Here is a 26,233-nt window from a genome sequence, read left to right on the forward strand (position 1 = left end):
AACAAGATTTATAAAAATAACCTATAGAGACAATAATATAGCACGTATTATGATTTCGTATACAATTGGTAACATGCATACATTATAAACCCATATTCCATAAATCAAACAACAACTGCCCCTTTCCATCAACCTGCTAGTATCCATGGGGGTTCATAGGGATGTTCCCGCTACGCGTGAACTCTTTCCTTTAACATTCTCAATTAACGGACCGTCCCCATACCCCGTCTGGTATGAGTGCCAAATTACTAAATCTCAATACCTCGTCCGGTATGAGGGTGAAACGGGTCGTCCTCATATCCCGTCTAATATGAGCGCTAAATTACTAAGTCTTGATACCCCATCCGGTATGAGACAACATTCACGGTAGGGCTCCCTATTGTACCTGGTCCATCCACCATCTCCCAAGATATTCAGTAAGGTTGTTGTTTCATCCATTCACTTAATCACACAGTTCCCATTTACCTTTAATCTTCAGTTTTCCAATTCAACTATAATCACATAAACAAACAAACATGCATCAAGATATGCAATCCTATCTCGGCTTTTCAATTTAACAGTAGTCACATAAGGCAGCAATAAATGTATTCAAAACCATAAAATCGATAAACCAGATATTATTATGTATTCAAACTGTAAAATAAATCGATAGAAATCAACATAGAATAATTTCTGATTCTACCTCCATTAGTAACCCGTAATTAATTATAGACATTTTCTAAATTGTACGAAATACCATATTATTGTAAATTTGACTTCAATTCCATAACAGAGAATAGGGTGAGGGATTCTTACACAATTTGATGCCCGAAAAACTAACCTGTTGACTGTGCCTATTGGTGGTCCCTGGGTTTCTTGAATTTTTCTTCGAAAATTAAAATGCGCTATAAGTACCTATAAATGTCCCAAAAACCAAAAATCAGTCTCATGATCCATTTTTGGCCAATTCTAAAATTCCGGCATGGTAGCTCCGCCGTGCTCTGCCAACGGCGGTCTGCCTCGAGTTGGCTTTTTTCGGTCGATTTTGTATCAATCCCTATAAGAAAATACGTTAAGGGGTCTCGGTTGGTCGAAAAAATACAAAAAATTAAAACTCACTAGCGGCGGGGCTCTCCGGTTGGGTGTTTTACTCTGGTTAACCTTTAGAGAAGGAAATGGTGATCATAATGGTGAAAAAATTACGCAGAACGAGAATCGGGAATGGCCTTATTGGAGGCATTTTGTGAAATTTTCCGTGAAGGCACCGCTGGGCTTTGCCTGCAGTTTTCGGCCAATCCGCTGTTCTTTTTGCTCCGATTTTACCATGGGGGTGTTTAAAATTGAATTTCGAGCAAATAAAATTTTTGTACTTCTTTTGGCAGTCGGAAAAGGCTCCGGCGCGGCGGCGGTGGCGGCGGCCTTCTTCCTAGTGGCTGAATCTTCTTCTCCGGTGAGGGGGCTCTAGCATCTAGGGTTAGGGTTTTATGTGAAGGGGGTTATTTATACTCGTCCCCTTTTGATATGGGCCGTTCATCGTGTTTGATCTGGACCGTCCGATCGTAATTAAATAAGGAGTGAATTTGAACCGTCCATCACGATCTAATCTAGGTCGTCCGATCACATTTAAATAGAAAGCAGATCTGGACCGTTAATCGTGTTTAAATCTGATCGTCTAATTGCGTTTGGGGAGGGAACGCATCCAGGCCGTTCGTGCGGGCAGGAATTGATCTGGGTCGTTCAATCGCAGGCACGCGAATCGCCCGCGTGGCACCGTGTCAGCGTCCGTTGCCACGCGGCGCGTTATGTTTCGTCGGGGCTGCAGACCGGGCATCTTACGTGGCACAAGTTTTTTAAATTGTATTTTGACTACCAGTTTCCAATTTTTCTTTCAAAAATACCCTTAGAACCTAAATTTTCACCTATTTTTTCCAAAATTGTTTTCAATTTCATCCCCCATCAAATGTTTTTTCATTTTTACACTAAATTAAAATAAAAAATAAAAAATAATATTTATAAATTAATTTTAAATTACATTAAAATTAAATTTGGGTGTTACAACTTGACACCACTCTTTGAGGGAATTCTATTTGGACCCTATAAGTCATAATGTATATAATCTAATTTATTTTGGTATTATACAATGCTTGTTTATTGAATTTCACCTTGGTTTGTTAGTCAAATATACAATGTTCACAAACTCTACAGCTTTCTCCTTTTACCTGTTTAACAAGTTCTGCTTGCTCAAAACAGATAACTCTTTGTCACTTACATGATTAAGACACAGATGCCACAACTTAGTATGATTCTAATCACTACTCCCTGATGCTATAACAACTTCCTCTGAAGTTGTATTGTCTTGAAGAATATATAATATAGACACCAAAATGTCTTTCATGAGTATCATAAAGTCTTGACACACTTTGCGAATGCCAATTTCTACATGTTATCTATAACATTGAGAATATAGTGTAGAAAGAGAAATCAAATTCCTCTTCATTTGTGAAACATACCAACATTCAATAATTCTAATAACTCTATCAGACATTCTCGATTTGATATTACCAATCACATCTACAGATAATGAATTACCATTATCCATATATACAGTATCATTTTTCTATTTGTAGGTAGTAAAATAATGTTTATGTGGAGACATATGGAGTTTAACAACAAAGTCATGAACATATGAACTTTTTCCATGATCTGAACTCATAGATCAAACTTCCCAAACAATACTACTATAACTATTATCAAAATTATTTATGTCAGCTATATTTGCAGAATTCTCCATCTTATTTCTCTTTTTCTCTTTTAACTTAAGACAGTATCTTCTAAAGTAACCATGCTCCTCACTCTCAAAATAGTTTGCTTTCTTATATCTAGATTTTAATATGCTTTTTGAACTATTTTTTATTTATACTATTCCCTTATTCACTAAAATCTCCCCTTATATTCTATACTCTTAGGAGTTTTTTTTTTAATTCTTTTGATTTTAGTACGTTACTAATATCATCTAGTGAATTCTTCTCATACAACAAAGTATCAATAAAATTTTCATAAGAGGATGACAGTAAACATAATATAATTAACATTTGATTTTTATTATCAATCTTAACATCTATATTATTTAAGTTCATAACAATGGAATTAAATCCATAAAAATGTTGTTTAATAAGTGTACTTTCATTCATTCTCATATTATACAACTTTTTATTCAAATAAAAGGCAATTGGTAGCGATTTAGTAGAGTACAACTCTTTTAATTTCTTTTACACTACTGAAGGAGAAAGTTCTCTAAGAATTATTTCTAGAACATTATTAATCACACTTATGAAAATTGGACTTAAGATCTCTCTTCCAAATTTGTTTTATCCGTGTCTCTCATACCCTCTAGGAATCTTTCATCAATGCCTTCTATAAACCTTGTAAAAACAAGGACGATGTCATTCTAATATTCTACATACTGAAACTCATTTTATCATCAAATTCTTTTATGTCATACTTTAACAGAAAATGAAGATGTCATCTCGAAACCCTATATTGTGCACAAAACTAGAAACAAATAAGAGGAACACCATCTGCATGAAGAAACAACCATTTATAGGGATAAAAACCACCGGCACCATCATCACGTAAACACCACCGTACACTAGAATAGAAATCACTGTGTCGTCGCTGCGCACACACTTGAAACCATCGTGTATTGCTATTACTATTATGCGCACACACCAAAAATCATCGTGTGTTATTGTTGTGCACACACTAGAAAACACCACGCCCTACACCAGAAAAAATTGTGTGCTACCATTGCGCGCACACACACACACTAGAAAACACCACAAATACCACCACTCATGATCTGTCCTTGTGCAAATCGTCGTGCATTGATGTTGCCATCGCGTAGATAAGAAACCAATACGAGTAGACTAAACACAACCACATAGAATCGTCGCACAAAAAAAAATGAAGATTTCGTCTTTTTCCTTACTTGGAGATCCGGATAGAACGTGGGACTTGTGTTGCCGTCATTCCATCTTCTTCCTATCTCTCTCCGGACGAAATAGAGCCACTGCCATATTTTGGTCCGTCTTTTTCCTTGCTTAGAGATAGGACAAAATGTGTGTGGTGGTAGGCAAAGTAGAAAATTCTGTCCTATTGGTGATATACTCTCAATCTATATCATAATAAAAAGTTTCTTATTAGTTTTATTCATAAATATAGACATATTTGTTGAACCATGTTAAATCTTATGTCTTTTATTATTTTGTATGATTATGTACACATTCAAGATTTATTTTTCCAACAAAATTTTTATAAAAAAATAAGCCAAAATAAGATTATTGAATTATATATTTTTATAATTAAACATAAAGTATATAAATCATTTTAAAATCAGAAAAAAAAAAAATGATCCAAGACTAAACTTGAAATATAAAGTCCAAGTAACTTATGAGGGGAGCAGGGTACAAATGACTTCTCAGTGGAGCACGGCCGGAACAAATTAAACCCGGACCGATTCAGACTCGGTGGTTATCGGCTACGGGTGGGAAATCTGCCATTGGCAAACTTGGAGAAGAAGAAGAAAATGACGGTTGCAGCGGGAATCGGGTACGCGCTGCTAGCGCTAGGACCGTCTCTCTCACTCTTCGTTTCTGTCATCTCCAAAAAGCCTTTCTTGATCCTTACCGTCCTCTCCAGGTCTCTCTCTTAACTTTGTCTTTCTACGTTCTGATAAAATTTTACTGGAAGGCTCATGTCCACCATCAAAGGTAGACTGAGGCGAAGCTATAGGAACTTCTGGGTCTAATTATTTATCTTCCTTTCTTCTTGACGAGCAAAGCCAATGATAGATTCAATCTTATTTTTGTTTGGTTTTCCTTTTTGTTTTGCGAATAGTTATATGTACATTTTCGTTATGAAAATTGTTTTAGCATTTAATTGGTGCGATTTTGTTTTGAAATTAGGGTTTTGTAAGTTCATCAGGAAACGGTTTCGACACATTTTTCTTTCTTTTGTAGGCCAATGAAAGTAAAAGGATGAGTTGTTTTATCAATATCGATATGAATTTTGAGGTTGTATTTTTGGGCTCTGACGTATATTGCTGAATGCAGTACACTCTTATGGCTCATAAGTTTGATCCTCCTATCGAGCTTATGGAGGGCATTTCTTCCTCTCAAATCCACTGCGTGGTGGCCATTTTCCTTACTTATAATCACGTCAGTTGCTTTTCAAGAGGGCCTTCGCCTACTTTTCTGGAAAGTTTACAAGTAAGTCGATACATTCCTACATCATCTGGATCACATTAAAGATTGTGATGCACGAGTTCATGCCTTCAACTTCTCAAATAATCCTAAGAAACTTGGGTCAAAACTTTCTCTCTTATGTTGAACATATTTTGGGTTTGGTTCAAATTCTAATTTCATATAATATAAGTATGTAAATTTGAATGAAAATAGTAGTCTACTTGTAAGTGATTCTATGTATAATTCAAATTAGATATTTTTGTGATTTGCAGTTGGAAATACAAAACAAACGACCGAAAAAATGTTACATTAATTTACTTTAGTATCAAATATCTAATATTTTTTAAATATTAAATAGTTAAGGTTTAGAGATTGATTGAGAGTGGAATAAGTTTTAATCAGCCGCAATGTCAGGATAGATGTTTGGTTCAAATATAATAATTACACAATTGGAATATGAAATCTGGAGAAAAAGTTGAAATGAGAACAATATTATAATTTCATGTTAAATTTGAGTTAGGTGGATTTGAATTTCTACCTAGTGAGGGAAAAAAATAATCTCTGTTGCATTCATTGTAGGAGTTGAATCGGCTCAGTTGCAAATTGAACATGAAATTATATCCAATTCTCTATATCAAGTAACGAAGTGAAAAAATAGATTAGGAATTGAACCAAATTTTTCAATCTAGAATTGGTTCAATTGTGAATTGAATATGAATTTACATCCAATTCTCTATCTCAAGTAACCAAAGTGAAGAAATAGAAGAGGAATTGAACCGAACTTACTGTTATTGTCAATCTAAGTTCTGTCTCTCAAGTGTTTTTTGGCTAGTTTATTTTTATTTATTTTTCATATGTTTTACCTTTATTACTTCTTTGCTTTTTATGAGATTCAGTAGGGGAGTTTTGTATTTTTTATTTGGATCCCTCTAGAGATTATGTTTTCAAAATTTTTGAATTGTATGGCAATTTAAGGGTGTTCTTTGACATGTCTTCTGCTGGAGTTATGTAGGAAGCTGGAAGATATCCTGGATGCCTTTGCTGATAAAGTTGCAAAACCTCGCCTTTTTTTGACAGATAAGATGCAAATTGCTCTCGGTAAGAGTGGAGCTTTCTTCTAATCACCTTTAGTTTGAAATTTTTCTTTGTTTTGGTGAGAGCCTCTCCAAGCGGTGTTCAGCAGCAAGATAATAATACCATGTTAAAATAATATGTATTATTGATTATATAATGGTGAAAGCTGAAAATAATAAATTAATATTTATTTATGGTGCACAAACTGGACTTTAAGGAGGATATATGGACTATATCTGCTTTGCCATTTTCTTACACATTTATTATTCCATATGTGATTTGTGCTTTAATATCATTCAAATCAACTACATGCAGCCGGTGGTTTAGGACATGGCTTGGCCCATGCTGTGTTCTTTTGCCTAAGTCTCTTAACTCCCGCCTTTGGTCCAGCAACATTTTTTGTAGATAGATGTTCACAGATACCTTTCTTTCTTGTTTTAGGTGAGTCAAATCTGTTTCCCTAGTTCCTTTTGTGTATTATCTCTTTTAGTTGTAGTTAATTTCTTAAGGATATTTTATGCATATTGTTTATTCTTATCTTTCTCTCTGCGGTTTACTCAAGTTATAGGCTATTACAAAGAACGGGTAACAGATTACTGGGAGTTCTCTGTGAACTGACAGCAGTTCACAACTTTGCATGCCTTTTTCTACTATTGTTTTTTATCAGTTGTATAGATCGCAGCAACTGTTGCTTTATCTGAAGTTTATGCAACTTTTAAACTAGATTTAGGATGAGGTAATGGGTAACTGAAGTAGTCTTTTATTAACAATTTTTCACATATATTGCAGCAATAATTGCTCTAGCATTTGTCACAATTCACACTTTCTCAATGGTAATTGCATTCGATGGATATGCTGAAGGGAACAAAACGAACCAATTATTTGTTCCAGTTGTTCATCTTGTCGCCGGACTGACGGTAAAACACTAACTTTTCCTATTACCTTTTCATGCAAGATTTCTGTCATATTGCTTTGGTATTTTCTATCTAATATGTTCTTCAATACTTGATCATTGATAATTAGAAATGGCCCTGGGGTCACCCATATGAATATACCATTTCCTTTGGATTGAGAAAGATGGGAATTATGAATAGAATTGTAATTTAACTTCGCATGGGAAGTATAGACTTATATAGTCTAGAATTTATGATTTGTAGTAGGATTATGCTGTTTCATGTTGGAAGTATAGACCTATATAGTTAGGATTTGCGATTTGTACTAAAATTATGCTGGTTTAAAAACTTCAAAATAGTTTGACTTTGTTGTTGATGTTATTGCCATCTTATCCTACGAAGGGTCTGGTAGTTTAATTAGTATCCGTATTTATAAGCTGCTAATATTTTTATGAAAAAGAATATTAATTAAACAATTATAAAGTGAAATTAGTACACTGTTTAATAAATTTACTTTGAAAAGTGTTGTCTATATAAAATGCAATGTTATATATGATTATACTGAAGTGGTAAAAAATATTATTATAACTTATTTAAATAATTTAAATATTTTTCTTAAAATTTATTCTGATAATCTACATTATTTTTAACTTTATTGTTTTATTTATTTTATCTACTATAAATATTAAATTTAAATTATAATTTTTAAGATTATTAAAAAAATAACTTAAATAATTTGTAATAAACATACAACTATTAGTAATAAGTTAGTATTAGTTTCACTTTAACTTTAATATCATTAAATTAATAAATTAGTGAAAACATAATTCATAAATATGCTAATTAAAAATATTGTTGACCTTCCATAACATAAATCATATCTTATAAACATTTATTTTTAGCTTTTAATTCTTTACATTTACTAAAAAGTCAAAAACAAATTGTGCTTTTATTTATAAGTAGTTTTATTTTCTGTATTTAGTTAAATTTCTACTTTCTAACAACAAGAATAGAAGCAGATATCTGGTTAAACAAACACTAAATGGATCATTTGTAAAAGTCTAGAATTGAAAATGAGATGAATTTGTATTTTAAATGCGGAAGTGAACAATAATATTAGGGTTTACATTCTTTACATTGTAAATTGGAATGCTCAATAAGAATAGGGGAAGGTTCTTTCTACAGGGGGTCGTAAAAAGAAACGAATAAAATGATTAAAACAAATAAATAAATATCTTAGGAGTTAACCTTCACTAGGACTTGATGCGATCCGGAAGGTAATATACTCACAATCCTCCTGCTGATTAGGATTTAGATATTGATATTATCGATTTGAAATGATTAATAGAAAAGTGAGTTACATTAGCCCAGTAATAATATCACGTTAATCACTGATACGGGAAACCGAAGGTTGGTAAAAATCATAAAACAACTAATAGAGCCGTTAATTTGAGTAAATTCATTTAATATAAAGAAAACTGTTTATTCTGTACTTACCGTTGCGAGTTTTTCAAAATGGTTTATGAAAACAATAAATTCGAATATCTTCTTATGACACATTTACACGAATAATAACAGTAAACTCACTTCATTCCTTCCTTATCGGTACCTCTGAGGGTTCATAGGGATAATCTTCTACTCGTGAACCCAATGTATATATTTATCAATTAACCCGGTCGTCCCTATATCCTGTCCGCTAATAGGCATTAAACACACCATCGTCTCAATACTTCGTCTGGTATAAGGGTGAACAATATCTCCCAAACCCTTCTGGTATGAGACTTTTTAGTCCTATCTGACTGAGATAATATCCACAGTTGGGTTTCCTATGTACCGGGTGTAACGACCCCGGAATGTCCAAATAAATAAATTATAACTTAAATGCGGAAACGAAATAAATAGTTAAGGTTTACATTCCTTACACATAAACTTAAAGTTCCAAATAGTGTTATGAGAATTAACTGTTTGAAGGAAATACAAAAAAATAAAGAAATAAACGGAAATTAAATAAAACTGGTATCCTACTCGCAACCTTCTTGTGGATTAGGATCTGGATTCTGGTCCTCTTAATCTGAAATTGTTACATAAGGGATGAGTTACACTAGTACAGTAAAAATATCACGCTATTTACCGACACAGAAATGAAGATTGGTAGAAAATTAGAACAATTAATGGAGTACTTAATTAAACAAATACATTTCTTAATAATAAAACCATTTACCGTCCACTTACCATAGCGAGATTTTCAAAAGTAACCTATAGAGACAATAATATTACACATATCATGATTTCATATATAATTGGTAACAGACACACATTATAAATTCATATTCAATAAATTAAACAATAACTTTTCCTTTTATCGGCCTACTAGTATCCATGAGAGTTCATACGGATGTCCCCGCTACGCGTGAACTATTTCTTTCAACATTTTCAATTAAAGGGCCGTCCCTGTACTCCATTCGGTATGAGCACCAAATCACTAAATCTCAATACCCTATCCGGTATGAGGGTGAAACGGGCCGTTTCCATACCCCGTCCGGTATGAGCGCCAAATTTCTAAGTCTTGATACTCCGTCCGGTATGAGATAACGTTCACGGTAAGATTTTTTACCGTATCATTGTACTCCATTCGGTATGAGCACCAAATCACTAAACCTCAATACCCCGTCCAGTATGAGGGTGAAACGGGCCGTCTCCATTACCCGTCTGGTATGAACGCCAAATTACTAAGTCTCGATACCCCGTCCGGTATGAGACAACATTCACGGTAAGGTTTTCTATTGTACCCGGTCCGTCCACCATCTTCTAGGATATCCAGTAAGTCTGCCGTTTCATCCATTCACTTAGTTACACAATTTTTTCGTTTTTCTTTAGTCTCTATTTTCTAAATCAACCATAATCACATAAACAAATAAATATGCATCAGGGAATGCAATCATATCTCGGTTTTCCAATTTAACAGTAGTCACATAAGACAGCAATACATGCATTCAAAGCATAATATCGATCAATGAAATGCTATAATGCAATTAACTGAAAAATAAATCAATAGAAATCAATGGAGAATAATTTCCGGTTCTGTCTCCATTAATAACCCATAATTAATTATAGATATTTTCTAAGTTTCATGAAATATCATATTATTAAAAATTAAACTTCAATTCCATAACAGATGATAGAGCTAGAGATTCTTACTCAATTTGATGCCCGAAAGGCTAAATTGTTGACTGCGCGCTGCTAGTGGTCCCCGGGTTTCCTGATTTTTTTTTTGAAAATTAAAACGCGCTATAAGTACTTACAAATGTTCCAAAAAACTCAAAATCAGCATCAGGGTCCAATTTTGGCCAATTTCGGAATTCCGGCACAGCGGCTCCACCGTGCTTTGGCGACGGCGTCGCCGCTTGCGGAGGCGGTCCGCCTCGAGTCGGTTGTTTTATGGCTGAATTCGGCCGATTTTGCATCGATCCCTGCGAGAAAACATTTTAAGAGACTTCAGTTGGCCGAAAAAACACAGAACATCAAAACTCAGGCAGTGGGGCTCTCTGGCCCGGCGGCTCCTCTAGCTCATGTTGCGGTTGGGTGTTTTGCTCCGGTCAACCTGTAGAGAAGGAAACGGTGATTATAAAGTGGAAAAATTATGTCGAACGAGAATCGGGAAGGGTCTTATCGGAGGCGTTTTGTGAAATTCCCTGTGGTGGCACCGCCGGGCTTTGCCCACGGTTTTCGGCCAATCAGCTAGTCTTTTTGGTCCAATTTGGTTATGGGTGTTTAAAATTGAATTCCGAGCAAAAAATATTTTTTTTTTACCTTTTTTGGCGGTCGGAAAGGGTTCCGGTGCGGCGGCGGCTCTCATTCCCGACGGCTGGGTCTTCTTCGGCGAGGGTGACTGGCGACTAAGGTTTGGATTTGGTGTGAATAGGGTTATTTATACTCGTCTCTTTTTGATCTGGGCTGTCTATCACGTTTGATCTGGACCGTCTATCACATTTGATCTGAACCGTCCGATCGCTATTAAATAGGAAATGAATCTGGGTCGTTCATCGCAATCCAATTTGGGCTGTTCATCGTGATCTAATCTAGGCTGTCCGATTGTATTTGAATATGATCGTTCGATCGCATTTAGAGAGGGAACTGAATCCGCCTGTTCGTGTGCGCTGGAACGGATCTGAGCCGTTCGATCGCTGTACGCGGATCGCCCGCGTGGCACTAAGTCCCGTTGCCACGCGGCACGTCTTGATTCGTCCGAGCTGCTGACCGGGCATCCTATGTGGTAAAACTTTTTTAAATTACATTTCGACCTCTAGTTTTTGATTTTTCTTTCAAAAATACTTTCAGAACCTAAATTTTCACCCATTTTTTCCAAAATTGTTTTCAATTTCTTCATCCATCAAATTTATTTCATTTTTACTCCAAATTAAAATTAAAAAAAATTAAAAAAATTAAAAAATTACATTTAAATTAACTTAATTACATTAGATTTAAACTTGGGCATTACAATTCTTCCATTCATAAAAAAAATTTGGTCTCTCAAATTTGTCTTTTTCACTCACAATTAAACAGCTGGGGATATTGGGTTATGAAGTCTGATTTTAGCTCCCATGTGGCCTATCTCAGTGTGTGATTCTGCCATATGATCTTAACAAAAGGAATTTTCGGTTGCGGAGTAATCTGCTCTTTCGGTTCACATACTGGCGGATACTTTCTTGTAGGACAGATCCTCTTGGAGTGGAAGAGGTTCGTGGGCCAGGACGTGAGGGATCCGGGTTGTACTTGCGTAGCATGGACACATGGAATACATTATGGATCCTAAAAAGTTCTGGAGACAGTGTTAGTCTGTAGGCGGCGGTATCAATGTTGTCTAAGATTTCGAATGGCCTAATAAACCGATGATTTAGTTTCCCCTTCTTGCCAAACCTACTGATTCCCTTGAAAAGGATGACCTTAATGAACACCTGATCGTCTTTTTCAAATTCCAAATCCCTCCTCCGAGTATCCACATAACTCTTTTGCCTGCTCTGAGTTGTCTGAATGTTCTTCCTAATCTTAGCTATTTTGCCTGTAGTCTCCTCTACAAGGTATAGGCCGAACATTTTTCTATCACTCATTTCTTTCCAACAGATCGGTGATCTACATGGGCGGCAATACAATACCTCATACGGAATCATGCCAATACTTGCTTAGTAACTGTTGTTGTAGGCAACTCTATCAGGGGTAGATGGTTATGCCAATGGCCCCCAAAGTCAAGAACACAAGCTCAGAGCATATCCTCAAGTGTGCGGATCGTCCTTTCTGACTGTCCATCGGTTTGAGGATAGAATGCAGTACTAAGGGACAGTTTCGTTCCCATGACTTGCTGAAGGCGAGACCAAAACCGAAAAATGAATCTAGGGTCCCTGTCGGACACTACTGTCACTAGCACTCCATGTAATCTGACTATTTTTCGGATGTATATTCTTGCAACTTATCTAAGAGATCGGTCATCCTGATGGCCAAGAAGTGGGAAGACTTGATAAGTCGATCAATTATTACCCAGATGATATCATGTCTTAAGCGTGCCTTAGGCAATCATATCACAAAATCTATGGTGATATGTTACCACTTCCACTCCAAAATTGGTAATGGCTGAAGTAGCCCACCTGGGCGTTGATGTTCTGCCTTGATCTGCTGACATACAAAACACTTAGAAATAAAGTTAACTATATCTTTTTTCATCCCGTTCCACCAAAATTAAGGTCGCATACTTTGGTACATCTTAGTTCTTCCTGGATGCATGACAAACTTTGAGTTATGGGCCTTTGTTATAATGTCCCTTTTTAACTCATTGTCACTCGGAACACACAATCTGTCATGGAATCTGAGCAACTCATCGGCAGAGACTCGGAATTCTGAGTTAACTCCCTGATCTGCATCTTTCTTGAGGGCTGCTAGGGTGGAATCGACGGACTGAGCTTCCCTTATTCTCTGGATTAACTCAGGTTGAATAGTTAGGTGGCCCAAACATATAACTCTCTTCAGGTCTTGAAGCCGTACCTGTTGTGCGGCCCCTATCTGCCTGCATTCTGAAACCATCAAATGAGGTAATGTACCTGCGCTTTTCCTGCTGAGTACGTCGGCTACCACATTGCCTTTACCCGGATGATACATGATATCATAATCATAGTTTTTGAGGAGTTCTATCCACTTTTTTTAGTACATGTTGAGATCTTTTTGAGTGAATATGTGTTTTAAGCTCTTATGATAGGTATAGATCTGAAAGGTCTCCCCATACAAATAATGGCGCCAAATCTTCAAAGCATGAATAATTGCGGCAAGTTCTAAGTCATAGGTGGGGTAATTTTTCTCATGACTTTTCAATTGTCTGGACCCATAGGGTATGACATTTCCATATTGCATCAAAACACAATCCAACCCTAGGTAGGAGGCATCACTGTAAACTGTATATCCACCCGATCCGCTCGGCAAGGCCAACACAGGTGCAGTAGTCAACCGATTCTTTAGTTCTGAAAAACTTCTTTCACAGTACTCGTTCCACTCAAACTTGACATTCTTCTTTGTGAGCCGAGTCAGAGGAGCAGGTAGACTAGAGAATCCTTCCATAAACCTGCAGTAATACTCTGTCATCCCCAAAAAGCTACGGATCTCCTTAATTGAGGTCAATTTTTTCTATCCGAGCATTGCTTCAACTTTTTCGGGGTTCACTGACACTCAATCCTTTAATTTGATGTGTCCTAGGAAGGTATTCTGCTCAAGGCAGAATTCATACTTACTTAACTTTGCATACAACTTCTCCTTGAGAACCTACAAAATCTGAGTCAGATGGTGAGCATGTTCCTCTCTGCTATTTGAATAGACCAAAATATTATCGATGAACATAATGACAAACTGATCTAGGAATTGTTTAAAAAATCTGTTCATCAAGTTCATAAAGATGGCTGGAGCGTTGGTTAGCCCAAATGGCATCTAAAAACTCTGTTCATCAAGTTCATAAAGATGGCTTGAGCGTTGGTTAGCCCAAATGGCATGACCAGGAACTCATAGTGTCTATACCTGTTTCGAAAGGCTATTTTGGGAATGTCTTTTGCCCTGATTTTTACCTAATACTACCTGAACGCAGGTCTATCTTGGAGAAGACCTAGGCACATTGCAACTGATCAAAGAGGTCATCGATCCTGGAGAGGGGATACTTGTTCTTGATCGTAACCCTATTCAGATCTCTGTAATCAATACATAACCTCAACGTCCCATCTTCCTTTCTTGCAAATGTAATTCCGGCACCCCAAGGGGACACACTATGTCGGATGAATCCATTATTCTGCAATTCTGTGATCTGTTTCTTCAGTTCCTCCATCTCAACGCGGCTCATACAGTAAGGAGCAATCGAAATAAGTTAGGTGCCTAGCTGAAGGTCTATGGTGAATTCGATTTCTCTGTCCACTAGCAGTCTAGATAGTTTATCCAGAAACACATATGGAAAGTATTGAACTACCGAAATCTCTTGAATACAAATTTGTTTCTTGGATTTGCCTAGTTAAAGAAAACAGCTGGGTTAAAGTACTTGATAATAAGGAAATTTGCCATGAGAGAACAAATATTAAACAATTGTATTAATTTGTAAATGATTCCTTATTAGGAGGGTTGAATACAACTTTTTTGCTAGAACAATCTACAGTGGCGTGATACATTACTAGCCAGTTCATTTATAAGATTATATCAAAGTCCCACGTTCCAATTTCTATTAGATCCACACTCAATTTCCTATCTGGTATATTTATGACACAAGCCCTGTATATAACTTCCTCTAGTAGTGTGTCTACTCCTGGGAGTAGACACAAACAACACAGAATCAAGTTTTTCAGGTAATACATCTAATTTTGATGCAAAAATATGTGAAACAAATGAATGCGATATACTAGTATTAATCAAGACATGAGCAAGATGATTACGTATAGTGTACATTCCCTATACTACGTCCGGGTTGGCTTCTGCATCCTGCTGAGTTAGATTGTAAGCCTTGCCCTAGATAGGAGGTCTGACTTGGTTCTAGATCCTCAGGCACTCCCTTGCATAATGTTGGGCGCTACTACATATGCAGCAGGTATTGTTGAGGCGATAGCAGGGTCGGTCCCCATGATCATTGCCACAACACTGACAGATCTTGTCGCGTCCTGCTGCTGGAACCTGAGGGGGAGTCTGAATCATCAGTCTGGGTCTCTTATTCTGTTGAACAGGTGCAGTAGGTGCTGGTCTGCGATGTGGGGCTGAGGACCTGAGGTTCCCTACTACTGGAGGGAAGGTGCGAAGGCTCCTATCCGCTAATTATGCCTTGGCTAGAACAACCGAATAAGTACTGAGCTCGAGCACAAACAACTGCTATCTGATCTCAGGATGGAGATCCCACTCGAACCTTCTAGCATTCCTGCCTTCGTCCATCATGCTCTCAGGAGAATATCGACCCAATTATAGGAACTTACGAGCATATTCTGATACAGTCATGTTCCCCTGGACCAAGTGTGCAAACTCCATCTCTTTCAGATGTCGGAGATATTATGGGAGGTACTCTGCGTGAAAGGCCGTCAGAAACTGTTCCCAAGTGATTGGAAAAGGTAGAGTAGTATGCTTGAGTTGCCACTAGCGATCTGCTTCTCCCACCAGCATGTAGGTAGTAAGGATGACCTTCATTTCGGGGATCACCCTGAGAGTCTTGAAGGCCTTCTTTGTCTTAGATAACTAGAACTCGGCCTATTCAAAGAAGGATCCCCCTGCAAAAGTAGAAGGATTTAATCTTTTATACATTTTTATGTAGCTTGAGTCCATCATGAGAGGAGCTGGGTCCTGTGGATGAGGGATTGGACTGGGCTGAGAATGGACTGGATAGACCTGCAGTGGTACTTGATGATACGGTGGAGACACCGGATTGTACTGTGGTGGTGCCGGGTGATGCGGTGGCTGGGACATCGAATCATACTGTGCTGGTGCCGGGTGGTACTGTTGAGGAGCAAGGTCATATCGGAGTGGCTCGGGATCCTCCCACTGCAGGGGTGGCTCAACCTGTGGCAGCGGGGGAGGGTCAGGTAGCTCCCTCATTTCCTCACGGGCTTGCTGGGTAGCAATGAGTCTCTCTACCATTTCAAATAACTGGTCAACATCCTCTCTAAGTGAACCCTCCCGGGCTGCTCGGTTTAGTGGGGGTTTTCCTCTACTCATCTATCTGTATCTGCATTTCACAAGAAATGGTTGAGTGACAATTCATTATTTTTGGTGTTTCCTAAGGGTTTTGTGTAAGGAATGAGTTCGAGAAACACGGCTCTGATACTGATTGTAACGATTCCAGAATGTTTAAAGAAATAAATTATAACTTAAGTGCGGAAGTGAAATAAATAGTTAACATTCCTTACACATAAACTTAAAGTCCTAAATAGTACTACAGAAATTAACATTTTGAAGGAAATACAAAAAAATAAGGAAATAAACGGAAATTAAATAAAACTGGTATATTACTCGCAATCCTCTTGTGGATCGGGATTTGGATCCTGGTTCTCTTAATCTAAAATGGTTAAATAAGAAATAAGCTACACTACCCCAGTAAGAATATCACGCTACTCACCAACACAGAAATAAAGGTTGGTAGAAAATCAGAACAAGTAATGGAGTACTTAATTAAACAAATACATTTTTTAATGATAAAACCATTTACCATGCACTTACCATAGCAAAATTTTCAAAGGCAATTCATAGAGACAATAACATTCTACATATCATGATTCCATATGCAATTAGTAACAGGCACACATTATAAATCCATATTCAATAAATCAAACAACTTTTTCTTTTATCGGCCTACTGGTATCCATGAGGGTTCATAGGGATGTTCTCGCTACGCGTGAATCATTTCCTTCAACATTCTCAATTAAAGTGCCGTCCCCATATCCCGTCCAGGTATGAACGCCAAATCACTAAATCTCAATACTCCGTCCAGTATTAGGGTGAAACGGGTCGTCCCCATATCCCATTCGGTATGAGCGCCAAATTACCAAATCTTGATACCTTATCCGGTATGAGACAACGTTCACAGTAGGGTTCCTTGTTGTACCCGGTCTGTCCACCATCTCCCAAGATATCCAGTAAGGTTGTCATTTCATCCATTCACTTAATCACACAATTTTTTCATTTTCTTTTAGTCTCCATTTTCCAAATCAACCATAATCACATAAATAAACAAACATGCATAGGGAATGTAATCATATCTCGGTTTTCCAATTTAACAGTAGTCACGTTAGGCAGTAATACATGCATTCAAACCATAATATCGATCAATGAAATATTATAATGCAATTAACTAAAAAATAAATCAATAGAAATTAATAGGGAACAATTTCTGATTCTGACTCCATTAATAACCCGTAATTGATTATACATATTTTTTAAGTTTCATGAAATATCATATTATTAAAAATTAAATTTCAATTCTATAACAGAGGGTAGGGTGAAGGATTCTTACTCAATTTGATGCCCGAAAGGGTAAACTGTTGACTGTGCCTACTAACAGTCCCCGGGTTCCCTGAATTTTTCTTTGGTAATCAAAACGCGCTATAAGTACCTACAAATGTCTCAAAAAATTCAAAATCAGCATCAGGATCCAATTTTGACCAATTCCGAAATTCCAGCACAGTGGCGCCGCCGCCTGCGGTGACAGTCCGCCTCGGGTCGACTGTTTTCGGCCGATTTTGCATCGATCTTTGCAAGAAAAACCTTAAGGGACCTCAATTGGTCGAAAAAACACAGAAAATCGAAACTCACCGGCGGTGGAGTTTTCTCGTGCGGCGGCTCTTTCGGCTTATGTTGCGGTTAGGTATTTTACTCCGGCCAACCTGTAGAGAAGGAAACGGTGATCACAAAGGTAAAAAAATTACGCCGAACGGGAATCGGGAAGGATCTCATCGGAGGCGTTTTGTGAAATTTCCTGCGGCGGCGCCGCCGGGTTTTACCCGTGATTTTTGGCCAATCCGTCGGTTCTTTTTCTCCAATTTGGTCACGGGAATGTTTAAAATTGAATCTTGAGCAAAAGAGAAAATTTTTACCTTTTCTGGCGGTCAGAAAGGACTCCAGTGTGGTGGAGGTTAGCAGCGGCGCTCTTTCCCGACGACCGGGTCTTCTTCTCTGACAAGGGCGACTGGCAGCTAGGGTTAGGGTTTGGTATGAAGAAAGTTATTTATACTCATCCCCTTTTAATCTGGACTGTCTATCACGTTTGATTTACACCGTTCGATTGCGATTAAATAAGGAGTGAATCTGGGCCGTCCGATCGTGTTTTGGGAGAGAATGCATCCGGCCGTTCTTGCGCGCGAGAACATATCTGAGCCGTTTGATTGCGGGCATGTGTATCACCCGTGTGGCCTCCCGCGTGGCACTGTGTTAGCGCTCGTTGCCACGTAGCGTGTTCTAGTTCGTCGGGGCTGCTGACCTGTCATCCTGAGTGGTAAAAATTTTCTAAATTGCATTTTGACTCTCGGTTTTCGATTTTTTTTTCAAAAATACCTCCAGAACCCAAAATTTTACCCATTTTCTCCAAAATTGTTTTCAATTTTATCTTGCATCAAATTTACTTCATTTTTACTCTAAATTAAAATTAAAAAAATTAAAAAATTACATTTAAATTAACTTAATTACATTAAATTTAAACTTGGGCATTACACCGGGTCCGTCTACCATTTTCCAGGGTACCCAGTAAGCCTTTCATATATAGATCCCCATTAACAAAACAATCATCAATCGCATACCAACATTTCATTTTATATTTACAGATTAATCAAACGACATATAAGCAAACAGTACAATTTTATACCTCAACAATTAAGAATGTAATTGAGACCTTTATTTTAAATAAGTCAATTAGATAAAAATCACGATTTAAGCAATCAATAAATGAGAGCAATTTAAAAGTAATAATTAAAATCACACGGTAAAACAATAAGCAATTTAAGCAGTATAGGAAAATAAATAGGCAACACAGACGAGTTAGAGCAATCATACATTAATCAGTTTTCGACTCCACTAGTGACTTATAATTAGTTTTAGGATTTTTCTAATTTTCACAAAATACAAGACTTTCGATTATTTAACTCTCAATTTATTGTAACAGGGAATATGATGAGGGATCCTTATCCGCATTGGTATTTTGAAATGCCGTACTATCTATTATGTCTCCTAATGGGCCCCGAGTTTCTTGAATTTTTCGTGCGTAAAGCAAAATACTCGTCACATATCCAAAAATACCTCAAAACTCCAAAATTGATGTTGAAAACTTTTTCGGCCACGGTGGCGTCGCTGTGCTCCGACGTTGGTTATGCCGCCCACGACAACTGTTTGTCTCGACCTGACCAATTTTGGCTGATTTTACACATATTACTGCGAAAAAACATGTTATGAAGTTTCAGTTGGCCAGAAAAATAAAAAAATCGAAACCTACCGGTAGGAGGTCTTCGGGTGCAGTGGCTCTGCCTATTCTTCTTCGCAGCTGGGATTCTTCTCCGGCTAACCTGCACCAGAAAGAGACAGTGAACACGATGGTCAAAGAATCGTGTGAAATAGAAAACGGAAAAGGGGTCATTGAAGAGGGTTTAGTGTTTTTGCCACGGCGGCTCTGCTGGGATTTGCCCGCAGTTTCCGGCTCACCCACCATCCCTTTTGCCCTGATATGGCCATAGAGAGTCTTGGAATTAAATTCCCAGCGGGGAAGAAAAACTTTTACCTTTTTTGGCTGTCGGCGGTGGCTGGGGGTCGACCTCCTTGTTCGGCGTCTGATTCTTTTTCTTTGATGAGGGCTGGGCTGCTAAGGTTAGGTTCTCTTGCGAAGAGTAGTTTAAATACTCATCTCCTCTTCGATTCAAGTCGTCCGTTTGTGTCGACATAGAGCGAGGAGGATCGTTCGATGATTTTTCATTTAAGTTGATGGCGTGGACGAATCCGGTCTGTCCATCACGATCCATCTTGTCTGTTCGATTGCGTCTAAAGAGAGAATACATCTGAACCGTTCATGCGCGCGTGATGAAATCTGGATCGTCGGATTGTCAAGTATGCGGATCGCTCGCGTGGCTTCTTGCATGATGTCGATGTCAACCTACCAGCCAATCGGCGTACTCGGGTTCGCTCGCGTTGCTGACTGGGCCGTCTCACATAATCAAACTTTTTCTTTTTGCGATTTAATCCTCTTATTTTCAATTTTTCTTTCAAAAATACCTCTCGGATTCTAAATTTCATAATTTTTCCTCAAAATTGTTTTCAAGTTCGTCTATAATCCATTTTTTTCTCAAAAATTTACTAAAATTAAATTGAAATAAAATTAATATTAATTATTTATATAATTTTTATAAATAAAAAAGATTATCTTGGGCCGATTTTTGGGTCCGAGTATTACAACTCTTCCCTCCAAAAAAAATTTGGTCTTTCGAATTTGTCACCCTTTCACTCAGTTAAAAGTTGGGGGTATTGGGATCTGAAGTCTGATTCTAGTTCTCAAGTGACATCTTTCTAAGTATGATTTTGCCATAAGACTTTGACGAAGGAAATTTTTCTGTTGCGAAGTACTCTGCTCTTTCGATTTATAATACTTACTGACACCTCCTCATAGGATAGATCCTCCTAGATTGAAAGGGGCTCGTAGGACAGGATGTGTAAGAGGTTCAGATTGTACTTGCGTAGCATAGATACATTAAACATATTATGAACTCTGGATAGCTTAGGAGGTATTGCTAGTCTGTAAACGGACGTACCAATCTTGTATAAGATTTCAAACGGTTTAATGAACCGGGGGGGTTTAATTTCCTCTTCTTGCCAAACCTGCTGATTTCGTTAAAATGAGTGACTTTAAGAAACACTCAATCGCCTTTCTCAAATTCCAAATTTCTCCTCTGGATATCCGCATAACTCTTCTGCCTGCTCTAAGTTGTTTAGATGTTCTTCTTGATCTTAACTATCTTAGCTGTAGTTTTCTCCACAAGATCCAGGCCAAATAATTTTCTATTACTCACCTCTTCCCAACATATCGACAATTTACAAAGTCGACCATGTAATGTCTCATATGGGGTCGTGCCGATACTTGTTTGATAACTGTTATTGTAGACGAACTCTATCAAATGTAGGTGATCATTCCAATGGCCTCTGAAGTCTAGAACACAAGTTCAGAACATATTCTCCAATGTGCGAATCATTCTCTTTGATTGTGGAATGCGGTGCTAAGGGACAGTTTCGTTCCTATGCCTTGCTGAAAACAAGACTAAAACCGAAAAGTGAACCTAGGGTCTCTGTCGGATACCACTGTTACTGGGACACATATAGCCTCACTGTCTCCCGGATATAGATTTTTGCTAACTTGTTTAAGGGGTTAGTCATCTTGATAGCTAAGAAGTGAGAGGACTTGGTGAGCCGATTGACAATTATCTAAATAGCATCTTGTTCTGAACGTGCTTTAGGCAATCCTGTCACGAAATCCATTGTAATATGTTCCCATTTCTATTCTGGGATCGGTAATGGCTGAAGTAATCCCTTTGGGCGTTGATGCTTTGCCTTAACCTATTGACATATCAGATACTTAAAGACAGTCGGTTATCTCTCTTTTCATTCCACTCTATCAAAGCCAATGTCGCATACTTTAATACATCTTAGTACTTTCAGGATGTATGACGAACTTTGAGATATGAGTTTCTGTCATGGTGTTCTTTTTCAGTTCACTATAACACACACCCTACCCTAAAGCAACTCATTGGCAGAGACTTTGAATTCTTGATTTACTCCCTATTCTGCATCCTTCTTGAGAGCTGCTAGAGTGGAATCGGTTATTTAAGTTTCCTTTATTCTCTAGATTAATTCGGGTTGGGCAGTTAGGTGGACCAAGCATATAACCCTCTTCAAGTCCTGAAGCCGTATTTGTTGTACAGCCCCTATTATCCAGTAATCAGAAATCATTAGGTGAGCCAATATATCTGCATTTTTTCTGCTGAGCCCATTAGCTACCACATTGTTCTTTCTCGGGTGATACAAAATCTTGTAATCATAGTTTTTGAGTAGTTCTATCCAACGTCTCAGACGCATGTCGAGATCTTTATAAGTGAATATATGCTTCAAGCTCTTATGGTCTGTATAAATCTCAAAAGTCTCCCCATACAAGTAGTAGCACCAGGTCTTTAAGGCGTGAATAATGGCGGCAAGTTCTAAGTCGTGAGTGATGTAGTTCTTCTAATGACTCTTCAACTGCTTGGACTCATAAGGTATGATCTTCCCATGCTGCATCAAAACACAACCCAACTCTAAATAGGAGGAATTACTATACACTGTATATCCACCTGTCCAACTCGGTAGAGCCAATACGGGTGTAGTAGTCAACCACTTCTTAACTTCTGTAAAACTCATTTCACAATTCTCGCTTTACTCAAACTTGACATTTTCTTTGTAAGTCGGGTCAATGGAGCAGATAAGGTAGAAAATCCTTCTACAAATCTGCAGTAATATCCTACAATTCCTAGGAAGATACAGATCTATTTAATCGAAGTCAATTTTTTCAAACTGAGTACTGCTTCAACCTTATCAGAATTCACTGACATCCCATCCTTTGATATTATGTGCCCTAAAAAGGTAGTCTGTTCAAGACAGAACCCACACTTGTTCAATTTTGCATAAAACTTCTTTTTCCTGAGAACTTGTAAAACTTGAATTAGGTGATGAACATGTTCCTCTCTCCTCTTTGAATACATCAGAATATCATCAATGAATATGATGACGAACTGATCCAGAAATGGCCTAAAAATTCTGTTCATTAAGTCCATAAAAATGGTTGGCGCATTAGTTAGTCCAGGTGATATGATTAGGAACTCAAAGTGTCCGTATTTGGTTTTGAAGGTTGTCTTGGGAATGTTCTTTACCCTGATTTTTACTTGATGGTAACCCGAATGCAAGTCAATAATGGAGAAAACTAGGGCACCCTATAACTGGTCAAAAAAGTCATCAATTCTAGGGAGGGAGTACTTGTTCTTGACTGTGACTCTATTCAATCCCCTGTAGTTAATACATAATCTCAATGTTTCATCCATTTTATTTGCAAACGTGACTCCAGCACTCTAAGGGGATACATTTTGTCTGATGAACCCACTATTCTCCAATTCATTAATTTGTTTCTTCAGCTCTTCCATCTCAACACGACTCTTATGGTAAGGGGTTACCGAGATAGGCTGTGTACCAGGCTGGAGATCTATAATGAATTCAACTTCCTTATCCACTGACAGTCCAGATAGTTTGTAACGGATCCGGAAATAAAAAGAAAATATATATATTTATTCTAAATGCGGAAGCGAAATAAAATAGATTGTGATTAACATCCCTTACACAATAACTGAAACGAATTAACGTATGAAAGAATAAACTAATTTAAGGGAAATACTATGAATGAATGCTATAAGGAAAACTAATAAATTCTTTGGCTTCTACTCGCCGTCTTTCTGCAGAATGGGTTTGAGAACTAAGTCCTCATGATCTGAAATGGTTAAGTAAGGAATGAACTACACTAGCCCAGTAAAGACATCACACTATTTCACTGTCACAGAAGTAAAGGTTGGTAGAAAACGAAAATAACCAATGGAGTAGAATTTATAACAAACTCATTTATCAATAATAAAAATATTTACTGTTCACTTATTTCAGTGAGATTCATGAAAATAATTTATGAGAAATAATATCATAAACATTATAAGATCATGCACACTCTGTAACGTAACATATCTCATACTTTTGTATTTCAATCATCAGGCAACAAATTTCCTCTTTTATCAGCCTACTAGTATCCATGGGGATTCATAGGGGGTCCCCGCTACACGTGAACCATTCAGATTAATAACTTAATTCTAGGGCTGTCCCCATACCCCGTCCGGTATGGGCGCCAAAACCATAAACCTCAATACCCCGTCCAGTATGAGGGTGAAACGGGTCGTCTCCATACCCCGTCCGGTATGGGCGCCAAAACACATAAAGTCTACATACCCCGTCCGATATGAAAGACCACGTTCCCGGTAGGGTTCCCTATGGACCCAGTCCTTCCACTATCTCCCAGGATATCTAGTCAGGCTGTCGACATTATCCATTTATCAATTCACATACCTTTTTCTATTCTTTTTTTAATCACAATTATCCAATCAAACATAAACACAAACCAGTAATGGACACCAAACAAGGCAACACAATATCGAGTTCACAATAATTCAAATCATAATAAATGGAACCGTGATTCATGCATACGAAACCATAGAATAAACACATTAGGCACCATACTGCATTTAAAACTGTAAAATAAATCAAATACCTGACTGAAAAATACATCAGATTCGGGCTCCATTAACAACCTTAATTAATTATACATATCTATTAATTCATAAATACCGTTTTATCATTTATTAAGCTTTAATGTCGTAATAGGAAATAGGGTGAGAGATCCTTACTTGTTTCGGAGTCTGAAATCAGGTTCTCACTGCGCCTACGGGCAGTCCTTAGATTCCATGAATTTTTTTCCAGAAACTGAAACACACTTCCGGTACCTGTACATGTCCCCAAAAAAACTCCAAATCAAACCTAGGGCCCTTTCGGCCAATTTCAAAATTCCGGCACGGCGGCTCCGCTGTGCTCCGGCGTCGGTGTCGCCGCTCACGGCGGCTCCGCCGTGCTCCGGCGTCGGCGTCGCCGCTCACGGCGGCGATCCGCCTCGGGTTGGCCGATTCCAGCCGTTTTCGGTCGAATTCGGCCAAACTTGCATTGGTTCCTGTGATAAAACACCCTTAGGGTCCTTGGTGGGCCAAAAAATTACAGAAAACCAAGACTTACTGGCGGTGGGGCTCTCGGGTGCGACAGCTCATCCGGCGCGAGTTGCGGTTTGGTGTTTTGCTCCCGTCAACCTGTAGTGAAAAGGACGGTGGTCACAGTGGTATAAAAATTACATCGAACGGGAACCGGGAAGGGCCTCATCGGAGGTAAAAATCGAGGAAACCCGCAGCGGCGCTGTTAGGCTTCGGCGGTGTTTTCCGGCCAATTGGCCGGTGGTTTTGCTCCTATTTGGCCACAGAGAGGTTCAGCATCAAAAAACGAGCCAATGAGAGAAATTTTACCTCGTTTGGCTGTCGAAAAATCCTCCGGTGCGGTGGCGGGTGGCGGCGGCCGGTTCCTCCGGTGGCTGGGTCGTCTTCTCCAGCGAGGGTTCTGGCGGCTAGGGTTTGGGGTTGGGTGTGGATGCGATTATTTATAATCCTCCCATTTTAATCTGAGCCGTCCATCATGATTTAATATGGGTCGTCCGATCGTGATTAAATTGGAAATAAATCTGAGCCGTCCATCGCGATGCGATCCGGGCCGTCCATGCGCGATCAAATCTAGATCGTCCGATCGCGCGCACGCGGATCGCCCACGTGTCTCTGTCCCACGTGGCAACCCGCGTCAGCGTCCTTGCCACGCGGCGTGTCCTGGTTGGCCGGGGCCGCTGACCGGGCTGCTGATGCAGCTGCTGACGTGGCACTATTTTTCTAAATTGCGTTTTGACATTTGGTTTTCGATTTTCTTTTCAAAAACACCCCAATAATTCAATTTTTCACCCCTTTTTCTCAAATTTAATTTCAATGAAATCTCAAAAATAATTTTACCTCATTTTATAATTATTATTATTTTTATTTCTATTAAATTAAATTAAAATTTTATAAATTAATTATTAAAATAAAATAAAATAAACAAAATTTCAAATTAAATTAAAATAAAATAAAAATAAAAATAAAATAAATAAAAATAATAATAATAAAAGAAAAATCTTTGGGTGTTACATAGTTCATCAAGGAACACATTCGAAAATTCTCGGATTAATGAGATATTTTGAATGCAAACTTTTTTCTTAAATTTGCCTAATGTAGAGAAGACAACCGAGTTAAAACGCTATATAATAAGAAAATTGGCATGAGGGAATAATATTTCAAATTTTTATTAACTTGTAAATGACTCTTCATTAGAAGGGTTGAATACTAG

At 37.9% G+C, this 26,233-nt stretch overlaps 1 protein-coding gene across 4 annotated transcripts in view; it reads left to right on the top strand.

Annotated features, from left to right (window-relative positions):
* Positions 1–4,415: 4,415 nt before the first annotated feature.
* LOC110823902 (gamma-secretase subunit APH1-like protein) overlaps positions 4,416–26,233 on the top strand; it is a 29,512-nt gene continuing 7,694 nt past the window's right edge. Inside the window, exons 1-5 of one of the 4 annotated variants that reach the window (XM_088216248.1) lie at positions 4,417–4,677; positions 5,091–5,246; positions 6,235–6,320; positions 6,612–6,737; positions 7,086–7,213. In XM_088216248.1, the coding sequence (XP_088072374.1) occupies positions 4,565–4,677; positions 5,091–5,246; positions 6,235–6,320; positions 6,612–6,737; positions 7,086–7,213 (609 nt within the window). In that variant the 5' untranslated portion in view covers positions 4,417–4,564. Of the gene's footprint in view, positions 4,678–5,090; positions 5,247–6,234; positions 6,321–6,611; positions 6,738–7,085; positions 7,214–26,233 lie in introns of all 4 variants that reach the window. The other 3 variants (XM_088216249.1, XM_088216247.1, XM_088216250.1) reach the window with 3 other exon arrangements.

The sequence above is a fragment of the Carica papaya genome, chromosome 3 (assembly GCF_054855325.1).
Source record: "Carica papaya isolate Zhongbai chromosome 3, ASM5485532v1, whole genome shotgun sequence".
Taxonomy (NCBI): domain Eukaryota; kingdom Viridiplantae; phylum Streptophyta; class Magnoliopsida; order Brassicales; family Caricaceae; genus Carica; species Carica papaya.